The sequence below is a fragment of the Erythrolamprus reginae genome, chromosome 6 (genome assembly GCF_031021105.1).
Source record: "Erythrolamprus reginae isolate rEryReg1 chromosome 6, rEryReg1.hap1, whole genome shotgun sequence".
NCBI classification, from domain to species: Eukaryota; Metazoa; Chordata; class Lepidosauria; order Squamata; family Dipsadidae; genus Erythrolamprus; species Erythrolamprus reginae.
The window spans coordinates 45,515,182-45,529,408 of record NC_091955.1 but is presented as its reverse complement, the minus strand read 5'-3'; the positions used below and the strand labels follow the sequence as shown (position 1 = coordinate 45,529,408).

The 14,227-nt window shown below is 40.4% G+C and overlaps 1 protein-coding gene across 2 annotated transcripts in view; it reads right to left on the bottom strand.

Moving 5' to 3' along the window:
• Positions 1-14,227, bottom strand: part of NUP107 (nucleoporin 107) — a 33,220-nt gene that overhangs the window by 3,973 nt on the left and 15,020 nt on the right. For both annotated transcript variants that reach the window (XM_070755673.1, XM_070755674.1), the window contains exons 13-26: positions 13,169-13,259; positions 12,384-12,460; positions 11,125-11,184; positions 9,246-9,391; positions 9,114-9,162; positions 8,443-8,512; positions 3,912-4,030; positions 3,546-3,584; positions 3,104-3,254; positions 2,732-2,838; positions 2,131-2,233; positions 1,880-2,040; positions 606-731; positions 304-417 (exon numbers count right to left, since the gene is read on the bottom strand). In XM_070755673.1, the coding sequence (XP_070611774.1) occupies positions 304-417; positions 606-731; positions 1,880-2,040; positions 2,131-2,233; positions 2,732-2,838; positions 3,104-3,254; positions 3,546-3,584; positions 3,912-4,030; positions 8,443-8,512; positions 9,114-9,162; positions 9,246-9,391; positions 11,125-11,184; positions 12,384-12,460; positions 13,169-13,259 (1,413 nt within the window). The remainder of the gene's footprint in view (positions 1-303; positions 418-605; positions 732-1,879; positions 2,041-2,130; positions 2,234-2,731; positions 2,839-3,103; positions 3,255-3,545; positions 3,585-3,911; positions 4,031-8,442; positions 8,513-9,113; positions 9,163-9,245; positions 9,392-11,124; positions 11,185-12,383; positions 12,461-13,168; positions 13,260-14,227) is intronic.

Below are 14,227 nucleotides of genomic sequence, written 5' to 3'. Positions count from 1 at the left end.
ATTTGAACCCACAAAAACTAACCTGGCTACATGACTTAAATTTGGCCCTTCACTATAATGTAAGATAGTAGAAGATAATTCTAAATCAGAGTAAATGTGATCTTGCAATTTCATTTCTGTTTAAGTGTAGGCACTATTTACATTGTGTAATCATGTAATTATGATTATTTAGAATCTAAGAGTCAGTCCAGAAGAAGTAAACTCTGAACACTATGTAGCAGCATTCTAGTGAGAAAAATGCAGCTATTCCAATATCTTTTATTGTATTATGTAGCTTTACATGTATATCTGATATCGACCAACCTCTCTGACATCAACCATCCATCCTCCATCGATAAACAATAAGACATTATACATTTTTTCTTTTACGTCAGCTGTAAGAGCATCTAAAAGACCTTTCCAGATGCCATAATCTACCTGAGAAACGATAACAAGAAAAAAGACATGAGACAATATAGGACATACACAAAAAGTCAAAATCCTAATATAAATTTCTGGCTATGGCTAGCTTGAAATATATTGATCGGTTATTCACATTTTATCCATATAGATAAGTTATTTATATTTCAATATAATGAATAGGTCATTTTTTCATATATATTTACCTCATATTTCTTCTCTTTAAGTTCATGGGCAACTTTTTCTGTAAAACTTGCTTGTGAAAGCTGACCTGGCTTCTGCGGAACTGAATTCATGTGTTTAAACCACTCATTAAAAGCTTCATGGGCTTCCTATATTGAGTTGGAAGTATATAGTTATTATCAAATTCATAAATCTATAAATATGTAGATTATGCCTTTATGAATTCTCTGACATCTCTGTCCTTGAATAAATTTAAACAGATATTTTGAACATCTAGCCAGTTCAGAGACGCTTTGTTCCCTCTTCCTCATTAGTTGATAAAAATAGAGAGCTAAGCCTATCTAACTTAGTTCAACTTATTTTTTTTTTAAAGAACAGAAATGACTCAATTTGGCTTAATGTGAAATAAGATTCAATATCAGAATGCAATAAGGTTTTACTACTGTCTTTGACCTCTGGAGGAGGATGATGATGATGATTTATTAGATTTGTATGTTGTCCCTCTTCGAAGACTCAGAGTGTCTCACAACAAAACAGTACAAATCCAATGATTAAAAACAATTTAAAATCCTTAATATAAAAAATAGTCATACATCACAGACAAACCATACATAAAACGGAAACGGCCCAGGGGAATCAATTTTCCCATGCCTGACGGCAGAGGTGGGTTTTAAGGAGTTTGTGAAAGACGATGGTGGGGGCAATCCTAATCTCCGGGGAGAGTTGATTCCAGAGGGTCGGGGCCACCACAGAGGAGGCTCTTCCCCTGGGTCCCACCAGACATTGTTTCGTCGACGGGATCCGCAGAGGGCCAACTCTGTGGGACCTAACTGGTCGCTGGGATTCGTGCAGCAGAAGGCGGTCCCGGAGATATTCTGGTATGATGCCATGAAGGGCTTTATAGGTCATAACCAACACTTTGAATTGTGATCGGAAACTGATCGGCAACCAGTGCAGACTGCGGAGGGTTGGTATGACATGGGCATACCTGGGGAAGCCCATGATTGCTCTCACAGCTGCATTCTGCACGATCTGAAGTTTCCAAATACTCTTCAAAGGTAACCCCATGTAGAGAGCATTACAGTAGTTGAACCTCGAGGTGATGAGGGCATAAGTGACTGTGAGAAGTGACTCCGTTCCAGGTAGGGCCGCAACTGGTGCACCAGGCGAACCTGGGCAAACGTTAAAATAAACTATGGGTTTAAACTGTATATTTTTCACACCTAATATTAGAGCACTGACACTTTTGGAATTGGGAGACAAGAGTGTACTCTTTGGAACTTTGTCACATTCTTACCAGGTAGGCTCTAATACATAAATGCTCTCTAATAGCATTATCATCTTCAGCCGGTAGTGGACTCTCCATTCCTTGTTCTTCCCACTGATTGTATATTTCAGCTATAGAATCTTGTGGAATCTTTATAAATACTTCTGTGGCTGCTTCATGCTTCTTAGATGCTATAAAATATTATTTAAGAACATAAGTTGCTTTCAGATTCAATATGCTTTATCTTTATATTTATTTCAAAATTATGAATACTGCAGTACCCAAGAATTTCCTCATTATAGCATTGCTTTGCTTAAGTGCTTCAGCTCTCTGAGCAGGATCAAATACTAGCCAGTCAATCACATCAATCTTCAAACGATCATCCTGGGGGGATAAATCCTGTGTTAATATCTAAAATCAAATGTACCAAATTAGCTTTTAAGGGTAGAAAAGGGATTTGCTAAATCACTGGTTACAGGCTAGAGATTTTAGTTGTGCGTTATTGGAGAATCACAAATATCTGCCATATTTAGTTAACTATAATTTATATTAAATTATATATTTGAGCTTCCAGCATTTTTTTGAGTTTTCAAGAACAGCACATAACTGTAGAATTGGGATTGCTATTTTGAGCCATTCAAAGCATTTAAAAGAAGTACTTGCCAATGGATTGGAACACAGACATGCAAAGAATTCCAATGAATTATTATAGCAATTGCAACTTTTGCAATTATTTTTATTGATCAGAAGCTGTTGGAAGAAAAGTAAAACGGAATGGCTATGTGTACAAATTCATAGATGAACAGCTTCTGCAGCTGATAAAAGCAAGCAGAATATGCTGGTTAGTATTGGAGACAGAGCACATGAAGTACCACCACTCACCTCTGTTGTGCCTGTCTCTATTGCAAGATCATGGTGGAAGAACTCACTAGTGTCTTTTCTGCAAATATTTTCAACCACTGTTTTTGTTATAGTTGCAATGTCCAAACCTATTTTGGAAAAAAAAGAAGAACAAGGATTATATACCAAGGAGAGGTATTTATAAAGTCTGTTGATAAGAAATGGCATTAAACAGAAACATTGAAACTGACTGAGTAGTAGCTTACTATGAGGTGAAACTAAAATAACTTTAAGCATTATGGCATATTAAATAACTAATGTTATAAAAATCATATTCACTATTAACATTTCAAGCTACGACTAGCTGAATTGTGCATATTCTGTTTAGTCCAATTCATCACATTTTTTTCTAACCTGCTTCTTTGGCAAGCTCCAGACAGTGGTGCCGTTGTTCAGTGTCTATAACATCTTCCAAAAATGCAGCATACTGAGCAACAGCTACATCTTGAGGCAGGTGGCTGACGTAAAATGCTATGAGATCAGTGTGCTTCTCACATATTAACCACTGGAACAGAAAACAAATAGGAGACAATATAAATATTGCTGTAATATCTAATATAAAATATAATGGTTTAATAGCCAGACACACCTGCATATGTATTTACACTTAATTGAAAGGGAGAGTGGCTAACAATGCATCAATATATTTGTGCCATTAAAATCTAATAATGCCTGCTTTCAACTAATTTGATAACCTCTATATGTAAAAAGGGTCATAAATGCAATTACACAAATAGAGGTAACATATTTGCTCTTTATTAATGTTTTCATTTGTGTAAGTAATGAAATAATTTACCTGAATGTAGGCCTTTAAAACATCAATTGATACTTCCTCCTATATGGAAAAACAAATGTTTTAATAAAATTGCCTAATTATTCTAAAGTATAAGGTTAACCTTAATATATTATAATAATAGGTAATTAATAGTAAAACTCTCCTTTTGCTACCTTTTTAATGGATCTAAATATACATTTGGGAACCAGTTGCCATATTTTAAGATACATCACTGGGACAGAAATGGCAACCTTTCAAGATCACATTTAACATTTTCAAGATCACATTTAACATTTAGAAAGTTCTGTTTGTTATCTGTGACTCTCTAGTTCTAATTATTTGGATAATTTGTATACTTATTAAAGCTGAATAAATAAATTCATTTACTTTGGTTTGAAGCCCCAAAGTACGGAAAAATAGAATGAGATGAGTCATGAATCGAAGCAGATGCCCAGGGAGCATATTTCTGCCTTTGGAAAGCCATTTGTAAAATTCATCCATAAGACCTGAAAAATAAAAGCAAGAAATATAAAATAATTCCAACTGCCTATCACAGAACTAAAGAAGTTATGTTTTCCTCACTAGTTCATCTATTCTTCTGGGATATATCCAGTGATGGGCTACCAAAATGTTTACTACCACACTGTGGGCACTGTTTGCTGTAAGCTGCGCGCGCCCCAGAATACCCCCCGCACACCCTTTTCCATGGGCGCGCACTCCCCATCCCCCTGCCACCCCGCAGGGGGCGGGGGGGCGGGGAGGTGCAGCAGTAGGAAGAAAGGGAGTCACGGCTGCCCCTGCCTCCCCACGGTGCCTCCGGCCAAATGCGCCCCTGGCTTCTCGGCCCTGTCCCCCGCCCCCTCTCCTCCTCCTCCGCCTCCTGCCTTGGGGCGCGACTTCTCCCGCGGCAGTGGCGGCTGCGGGATGAAAGCGCTCCCAGCCAGGGGGCTGTGAGAGAGGGCTTTCTCCCCAGGCTTCGGGAATGCCCACCCTGCCCCTCTCGCAGCCCCTTCGCTGGGAGCGCTTTCGTCCCAGACTTCCAGCAAGGGGGCTGCAGTAGAGGCAGGGCAGGCGTTCCCGAAGCGCTTGGAGAAAGCGCTCTCGCAGCCCCCTTGCTGCCGGTGCCTCTGTTCCGGAGCTCCGCCTCACAGCTGATCACCCTGCAGCCGCCCCACAGCTGCTGCCCAATGCCGCTGCTGAGAAAGAGAGAAGGGGGGAGAGAGAGATAGCAAGAGAGAGAAGAGAAAGAAAGCAATAGAGAGAGAAAGAAAACAAGAGAGAAAGAGAGAGAGATATGAAAAGGGAGGAGAGACAGATAGCAAGAGAAAGAAAGCAATAGAGAGAAAGAAAACGAGAGAGAGAGAGAAAGAGCAAGAGGGGGAGAGAGAATGAGAGAGAAATGACTCTTTATTTAAAGCATATGGTAAAAAGCACCCAAATAATAACAGAGAAAAAACACCCCAGCCGTTTGTGTGTGTGTGTGTGTGTGTGAACTCTTGAACCATTTCCAATAGCTCACCTCTAATTGGAAATGGTTCAAGAGTTCACACACACACACACACACACACACACACACAAAGGGGGGAGGAGACAGGGATGGAAAAAGAGAAGATAATAATAGTAATAGATTTTGCTTTTGTTTTATTATTAATTTCTTTTAATAAAAAAAGAAGGGAATTTTTTTCTTATTTATTTATTTATTTTTCTATGCCACCCAGTCCCAGATGGAATTGTCCTTGGGAAGCAAAACCCACAGCCACTCCCTCTTGTGAAGGTTGAGTCTGAGTCTGTTGACACCCATCCAGACCCTAACAGCCTCCAGGCACTGGCACATCACTTCCACTGCTTCGTTGACTGGACATGGGGTGGAGATGCACAGCTGGGTATCATCAGCGTACTGATGATACCTCACCCCATGCCCCTGGATGATCTTGCCCAGAGGTTTCATATAGATATTGAATAGCAGGGGGGAGAGGACTGACCCCTGAGGCACCCCACAAGGGGGAGACCTAGAAGTTGACCTCTGACCCCCCACTAACACCGACTGTGACCAACCGGAGAGGTAGGAGGAGAACCACTGAAGGACAGTGCCTCCCATTCCCAACCCCTCGAGCCAGCGCAGAAGGATACAATGGTCGATGGTATCGAAAGCTGCTGAGAGGTCAAGAAGCACCAGGACAGAGGATAAACCCCTGTCCTGGGCCCACCAGAGATCATCCATCAACGCGACAAAAGCAGTTTCCGTACTGTAGCCGGGCCTGAAACCCGACTGTTGAGGGCCTAGATAATCGGCTTCTTCCAAGGACCGCTGGAGCTGGAGCGCCACCACCTTCTTGACAATCTTCCCCATAAAGGGAAGGTTGGAGACTGGACGATAGTTGTTGAGAATGGCTGGATCCAGGGAAGGCTTCTTGAGGAGGGGGCGCACAAGTGCCTCCTTGTAGGGAGCCGGGAAGGATTCCCTCCCCAACAAAGCATTGATAATCTCCTGGACCCAGCTCTGTGTCACATCCCTGCTGGCCGAAACCAGCTAGGAGGGACACGGATCCAGCAAACAGGTGGTGGAACTCACAGCTCCAATGGCCTTGTCCACTTCATCAGGTATCACCAGATCAAACTCTTCCCAGACAGATGGACAAGGACGGGCCCCAGTCACCTCGACTGACTTGTTGACAGTCGACTCTGTTATCCAATTGGAGTCGAGGTCCGCCCAGATCCAAGTGATTTTATCAGCGAAAAATGTGTTAAAATACTCGGCACTGCCCTGCAAGGGCTCCCCAACTCCCCCCTGGTTAAGAAGGGAGGGGGTCACCCTAAACAGAGCGGCTGGGAGAGATTCCGCTGATGCAATCAAGGCGGCATGATATGTGCATCTTGCTGCCTTGAGTGCCATTTTGTAAGTCTTAATGTGAACTCTTACAAGTGTTCTATTCGATTCGGACTTACTCTTCCTCCATTGCTTCTCTAGACATCTCTTCTGGCGTTTCAACTCCCGGAGCTCCTCGGTAAACCAAGGAGCTCTCCGGGGTCTAGTGCCACAGAGAGGTCGCAACGGTGCAATCCGGTCAAGAGCCTTCGTTGCAGCCTTATTCCAGGCCACAGCAAGAGACTCTGCCGAACTGTGGACGAGTGCATCTGGTATGACCCCAAGCGCCCTTTGAAAGCCCTCTGGGTCCATCAGGCGTCTGGGGCGGAACCATCTAGTCGGTTCCACCTCCCTGCAGGGAAGGATTGGAGCGAGGAAGTCAAGCCACAGTAGAAAATGGTCTGACCATGACAAAGGCAACACTTCTAAGCCCCTTAGTCTCAGACAATTACTCAATTGCTCAGAGAGGAATACCATGTCGGGTGCGTGCCCCCCCTTGTGAGTCAGACCCTGCACTACTTGAGTCAGGTCCATGGCTGTCATGGTGGCCATGAACTCCTGTGCTAGCCGAGAGGTTTCACCGAGTGACAGTAGGTTAAAGTCCCCCAAGAAAATAAGTCTGGAGAACCCTACCGCCAGCCCGACTACCTCCTTGAGCAGCACAGGTAGGGCTGTTGACACATAGCTGGGAGGCAGGTACGTGAACAAGCCCCCCTAAATCCAACTTCAAAAGGAGGGACTCACAACCCGCAATCTCTCGGGCAATGAGTCAACGCAGGCAAAGGCTCTCTCTGGCTATTATAGCCACTCCTCCCCCTCTTTCCTGAGGTCGAGGCTGATGCCATACCTGAAACCCGGCTGGACAAATTTCAGAGAGAGGAACTTCTCCCTCCAGGCCCAGCCAGGTTTCAGTTGGTCTCCTCATCAAGGATCAAATTCCGGATGAGGAGAGCTTTATTTACCACCAACCTGGCATTGAGTAGCAGCAGCCTAAGCCCAGGGCCAGGATTACACTCGTCTCCAGTACCCTGGGTTGAGCTCATGGAGCCGGAACAAGGGATCGCTATTATGCTGTGATCTCTCCTTCCCCTGGAACGGCTAGCTCCGTGGCTCCCGCCATATCTGCCTCTCCCCAGCAGCACCGGAATATTCTGACCCTCTGCCACCCCAGAGATAGGTGCCCCCTCCCCTCCTGCCTCTCCCTAACGTCAGGTGGACCAAAGTCATTCATGACAATCCCATTCGCCTCTTCCATACCATAATCCCACCTACCCCATCCATACCAATCATTCATTCCATACGTATTACTACTACACCCACCCCAATTATCCATCAATTAAAAATCCCCTCCAATAATTTAATTTAAAAAATAGATTAGTTATTTAAAACAGAAATATAGGAAATTGGTCAGCAGCAAAGTGATATCAAGTTCTCAATTACTATCCAGTTCTCAAAAACATACCCAGAGCCCAGAAGGGAAAAAAAGAGAGAAAAAAGAAATCAAAATTTTACTACTGGTACTGTGTACTTGACCAAAATTTGCTACCGGTACTGCGTATCTGACCGTACCCATAGGAGCCCATCAATGGATATATCCCATAGTATTCTCAGCCAAGTTTATTTTGGGAGAACAGGAAAATATATTTCCAAAAAAAGCAGTAGATTGAACTCCTTTGCATTTTAATTTTCTCTGTGCTTTAATTAAGCAGTTAAATAAACATGTTGGTGATTCACACTTTAAAATATGCAAACTAATTTTAATTAAAAAATCTTGTATGCCTCCAGGATGTCTGGAAACACTGTTACATATCTTTGCTGAAATGTTTTAAAAGGCAACACAGTCACAAGTGCCCCTCATATATCAACTGCATCTCACTCCCCCCCCCCCATCTATAAACATTTGAAATAATTACAGAATTTTCTTTCCTACCCATCTTTTCGGAAGATAATAAGTAACTAAATTCTTAAAGTCTTGTAAGTACGGCTACTCTATAAAAGCACTACTAAAACAGAGAATTGAGGGATGAAAAAAGACAATAGTGCAAAACCTACCATCAACATCTCCTAGAATAACAAACTTTTGAATCATATGATAGTGCTCTTGATTCTCTTCCAAAACTCTCTGAAAAACAATGTTGTATTTATGAAGTCATAACATATAATCATAGAAAATTATTTGTAATCAGGATATTTAGACATATTTGAAAAATTCTGCAGCATACTTATACTGAGGGGTAATATTTCTGTCCAATAATAAGGTTCATTTACTGGCTGATTCATAGTCGAGTATAAATTCAGCACGTGATTTACTTGTTCTGATTTAATGATGTGTACAAATCTATCTGTATGATCCAATTCGATGGGCAAGGCAGGATGTTCAAGTTTACTCAACTCACAGTTTAAATATCCTGGTTTAAAAGTAGACATGAACACATCCATTGCTTAATGATAATAGATAGTGTAGTGTGGTCACAGCATCAGATTTTTAAAAAAATTCGTGTAATAAAATTGTGGTATTGCAGATCAAGACTACTGCAGTCCAATGTGTTTATTCATAGTTCAGTAACCTATGCCCAAAATCTTTTTCACAAGTAAATGAATATGTTATTACAACTTTATCTTGAAGCTTCTCCTGAGAACCCTACAGAAATTGGTTATGAGAAAATACGTATAAGAGTAGGCTATAATTTACTCCTTTAATTTTGAAAAAGCTTCAGATTTACCTTTTTGTCTGTTGCTTGAAGTTCTTCAAATACTTTTTCTAAAGTCCAGCTTCAAATAATGAAGAAAAAATGGCAGTTAGCATTGCCTTCAAAATTTCATAGCAGCTATTGAACAAACAAAAAACAACTCACTTTGTTTCCAAATATTCCCTGGGGAGTTCTTCTTTCTCCTCTGTGTTCATCACAGATGAACGAATTTCCTGTTCAACAAGTGTGTCTACCATGACCCTGAAGTATGCCCAAACAGCATCTTCCCAGGTATCGCAAACTGGAAGAAGCTTTAAAGTCACAAAGAAAGCAAAACAAAAGCCTCAACAAATTGAAGTTTTGGAGAAAGTATAGTAATTAAAAGAACCCAAGCTAGCCCAACTTTAGCTAACAATTATTAACACAGACAATTAGATGACACAAAACGGGGTGGGCTGCCCCCAGGATGGGGGTGGGTGGGTGCCGTTCTGGTAGTGGAAATTGAGCTGCAAATGCAGCTCCAGTTGACCGGTGGCCGGGCACATGCACTTGAGTGAGATTTGCTTTCTGGGCATGCGCAGAAAGCCAAATCTCCTGTGAGGATACATGTGTGAAATTTGAGATTTTGGGAAGAAAATGTGCCTAGTATAGGCCCAGCAGCAACAGTGATGGCGCTGAGCTCCGGCTGCCCATTCTGCTCCCCATGCCGCATGCCATCTTCTCAGTGCGGTGAGGCACTGCTGCTGGCCCCCTTCTTGAGGGAGGGTCAGAGAAAAGAGGGTGAAAGAGCAAACAAGCGGTAGCCTCTTCCCAAAGGCAAAATGTGCACCATGAGCAGCTGTTATGGCCAGGATAGGGATCCCTTGGTCTCTGGCAGAAGACCGTCCAGGTCGGGGGACTGTTTTGAGGGGAGGGGAAAAAAGGTTTAAAGAGACTGGGCCGGTTGTGAGCAGCACTCAGTGAGTTAGTAGGGAGAAGGGGAACTTTTTAGGCGGAGGTCTCTCACCTTTTGCATGTAGGGCGGCGAGATTGGGGGGAGGAGGGAAGATCTCGCTCAATGGAGGGGCTCTTCTGCTCCCCTCGCTCTCCGAGCAGCACTAGCAGCAGCCAGTTTTTGCCAACTTTTGGCCTTTTTTTGCTTTTGCAAATGTATATGAAGCCGAATCCTGTGCCGGGAGTATATGCCCTGGCCAGGACCTTCCCCCACCTCTGCCAGGAGCACGGGTGATGGGCAGCCCTTCATGCCACACACATTTAGAATGAATTGCAGCAAACTTTGATTTTAACATTTCTTTCCATATAAGCATGACCAAAGAGAAGCATTTGGAAATTCTTGCCAACTACAGTTAATATTACAGTAGTTACAATTAATGTCAAAGAAATCAACTTGTTCTTAAAGATTAGATTCTTCTCAAAAGACAGCATCACATACAGGCAGCCCTTGACCTATGACAGATTGCTTAATGACCGTTTGAAGTTATGACAACGGCTTGTTTGAGAGTTATGGTGGTTACAGTAAGCCTTGTACTATTCTTACAACTGACTGCAAGGATGCTCCAGTACTCCCCCACCCATCCCATTCCGCTGGCTCTTTGCAGGCACTCAATGACCCAGCGTGATACAAGATTAGTTTTTTACAAAAAAAATCAAACCCCCCTTTTCCAACATATTTCATTCTAGCAGGCTCTATTTTTCTGTACAGTTTATGGATGTGTGAGTAGCCTTGGGAGGCCCAGAGCAAGCAATCCTGAACCTGTGTAGGCTTCTCAAGGCCTCCCCCCACCACGCACCCTGTGCTTTGTTAAATGATTCTCCTGTCTGCTTAATATTTTCTTCAGAGAGAGCAAAGACTGAAGTCATTAATTGAGGACATTTTGCTTAATTACTGTCATGACATGCAACTGGGCTTACTTATAAGCTTCCAAAGCTATAATTATGATACTTTTTATCTGTAGGATCTCTGGCTTGCAATTCCATTATATACCTCAGAATGATAGCAGTTTGCAACAGTTCCAACAGATACTGAAAAAAACCCATGTCATACCTGTTTGAGATTCCCACTAAGTGCTGCATAGATTGCTCTCTCATACTTGTCAAACTGTTCCTAAAAATATTCAATTCAGAAATATTTTTGATATCATTATATTTAAGAAATGTAATATATATTATTACTAAAGCATGACATTCAGCCACTTCAGATGTGTCTAATAATACCATATACCATAATCTGTTTTTGTGGGTAAGACAGCATAAGAGGATGAATTTGTCCTGCCAAAATTAAAAAAACCCCTAAGATTGGGGCTTGCATGAAAAAAAATGAAGCTAGACCAAGTAAAGACTGACATTCAAGGCAATACAGTGTTCCCTCGATTTTCGCGGGGGATGCGTTCCGAGACCGCCCGCAAAAGTTGAATTTCCGCGAAGTAGAGATGCGAAAGTAAATACACTATTTTTGGCTATGAACAGTATCACAAGCCTTCCCATAACACTTTAAACCCCTAAATTGCAATTTCCCATTCCCTTAGCAACCTTTTAGATTATTACTCACCATGTTTCTTTATTAAAGTTTATTAAAAATATATATTCATTAAAGGTGGACGAAAGTTTGGTGATGATATATGACATCATCAGGCAAGAAAAACCGTGGTATAGGGGGGGAAAACGCAAAGTATTTTTTAATTAATATTTTTGAAAACCCGTGGTATAGACTTTTCGCGAAGTTCGAATCCGCAAAAATCGAGAGAACACTGTATGCCTAAATTCTATTCCACCCACCCACTTGTCTTGTGAAAAGTTGGATGGTTAAACAACTGCCAATGCCAATGTAGTGAATTAACATTGTACTGATAATGAAGAGAATGAAGCTGGTTGCTCAGGCTGATGCTAATTAGTGAAATATGGCAATGCATTTAAAGGTTCATCTAGTCATCAGATTTCCCCAAAAGGGAGAGAACTACCAATCTCCAAGAGAAGTTGCATACTCTGCCATCACCTGCTGCTCTTCATCCTGGGAAACCAGCACACAAAATAAAACATACAATTCCTTAATAAGATTGTATTTATTTTTTCAGTATTTAATTCAGAGTTCCAGGAGCTTCATACAATTAGAGAAAAATGATTAGGAAAATACATTCTACAGGAGGAGAGCATACATAATAGAATGTTTGAATCCTGGGATGGGATGTTCCAAGTATTGCAGAAGGTATGCTAAAAATACACATAATTATAAAAGACATACTGATAATATGCTTATGTTGCTACTGGCAATATTAGCAGTGAATTGTAGATTTGTAAGTTTCTTACTTTTTCTGCAAGTCGCCAGCAACTGATTTTCCAAATGCATCTATATGGGTTTCCTTCAACTGGCTCTAGCTCTTGCCCTAGAATGAAGCAGGTATAAGAAGGAGTGCATTCTGAAAAAGCAAAGTTGTCTCCACATAAAAATTCATGTCATTTTGTATAAGAAAGCTCCGGGATAATATAGCTTTAATAGCTCTCTAGTCAAAACATCTGTTTTTGCACAGAAATCTCTCTACTAGTAGAACATTTAATTTAACAGATAATCTTGTAGTATGATTAAATTCATAGTCTACAGTTACATCCAAATTCTTGGTTAAATGAAGCGTTAAACCAAGATAGAAGCCCACCTCTTAATCTTTATTCTTTAAAATGACAGACTTTCATTTTAGATGCAGTAACAAACTGAGGTTTCACCAAACTAGGAGTGTTCTCTAAATTAAATGTAAAAGAAAAGGAGGGAACTAGAAGGTATACAGCTAATTATGGTATTAAATTTGAAGCAGGCAGTTCCTCGAAATTGTGATAAATCTTTAAAGAACATTGGAAATAAGAAATCTGGACCCTTTATATCAAATTCAAAGATAAGGCTAGATTTTCATTATAATTAAGAACTTAACTTTATATTTGTTAACTATATTTTATGAATATGTAATCTTGGATGAACTTAAATACTTTTTCCTTGCCAAGTGCACAATTGTAGAAAACAGCTAAGGACATGTTAAAATTAAAAAAATTGAAACGGTGAACCATGTCATTCTTTGTTCTTAAGTCATTTTTCATTTCAATACCTCCATTAATGTTAGGATCATGGTAGAGTTTCCATCCTTCAAGTGTTGCAGCTCTCCAGGCCTGGCCACACCTTTTGCAGAGTCTTTGGGCCTGCCGATAATGTACAATTATTCAATTTTACAGATAATTCTGTTATTTTGCAAAATGATCTTGACTACATGTCTGAATGGTCATCTATTTGGCAACTTCAACTTTGAACTTTGTTCAACTGTTTGGAATCTCCACAATATATCTGACATCAATACAATCAAGTGCGTTCAGAAATACTTCATGAGAAAGGTTTTGCACTTTTCTATACACAATAGAATTCCTTATGCTTGGAATTCTCGGTTTGGATAACTTAGAACTGTGTCACTTGCACTCAGACCTAGGTATTGCATATAAAATTATACATAGTAACGTTTTACCTGTAAATTACTTTTTCTGTTTTAATTGCAATAATATGTACACAAACAACTACTTTAAACTCAATGTAAATCATTCTAAACTTGACTGTAAAAATATGATTTCTGTAATAGTTGTCAAAGTCCTACTTGATTCAGTTGTTTCAGTTACAAATTTTCAGAGTTTCAATCACAAATTAACTTCTGTGGACCTTACTTCATACTAATGTGCCTATCATTTTTGTCATTGTATTTTTATTCTCTTATTCTTGTCCTCATTTTTATTTGACAAATTTAAATAAATAAATAAATAAATAAATAAATGATGGGTTGGTGGGTGGATGGATGGATGGATGAATGAATGAATCCAGGAGAGAGAAAAATTATTTTTGCTAGAAATCTCGTTAATCTGTACCAAATAGAATATTAGAGCTTCTTCTTTTAAAAACTTTGTCTGGACATTTACTCTAAAACTAATGGTTAACATCTACTCAAAGATTCAAGTGTTATTGTTCAAAGTTCCTCTCAATGCACAAGCAAAGTTTAAAATGTGACAGTTTATTCCAAGCTTATAGAATTAATGACCAAAATATTATATGATTTTGCCAATTAAACTTTTCCTTCCTGCTTAAGGAATTGAATGTTGCTAATTTTTATATATTTATTAAATTTCTA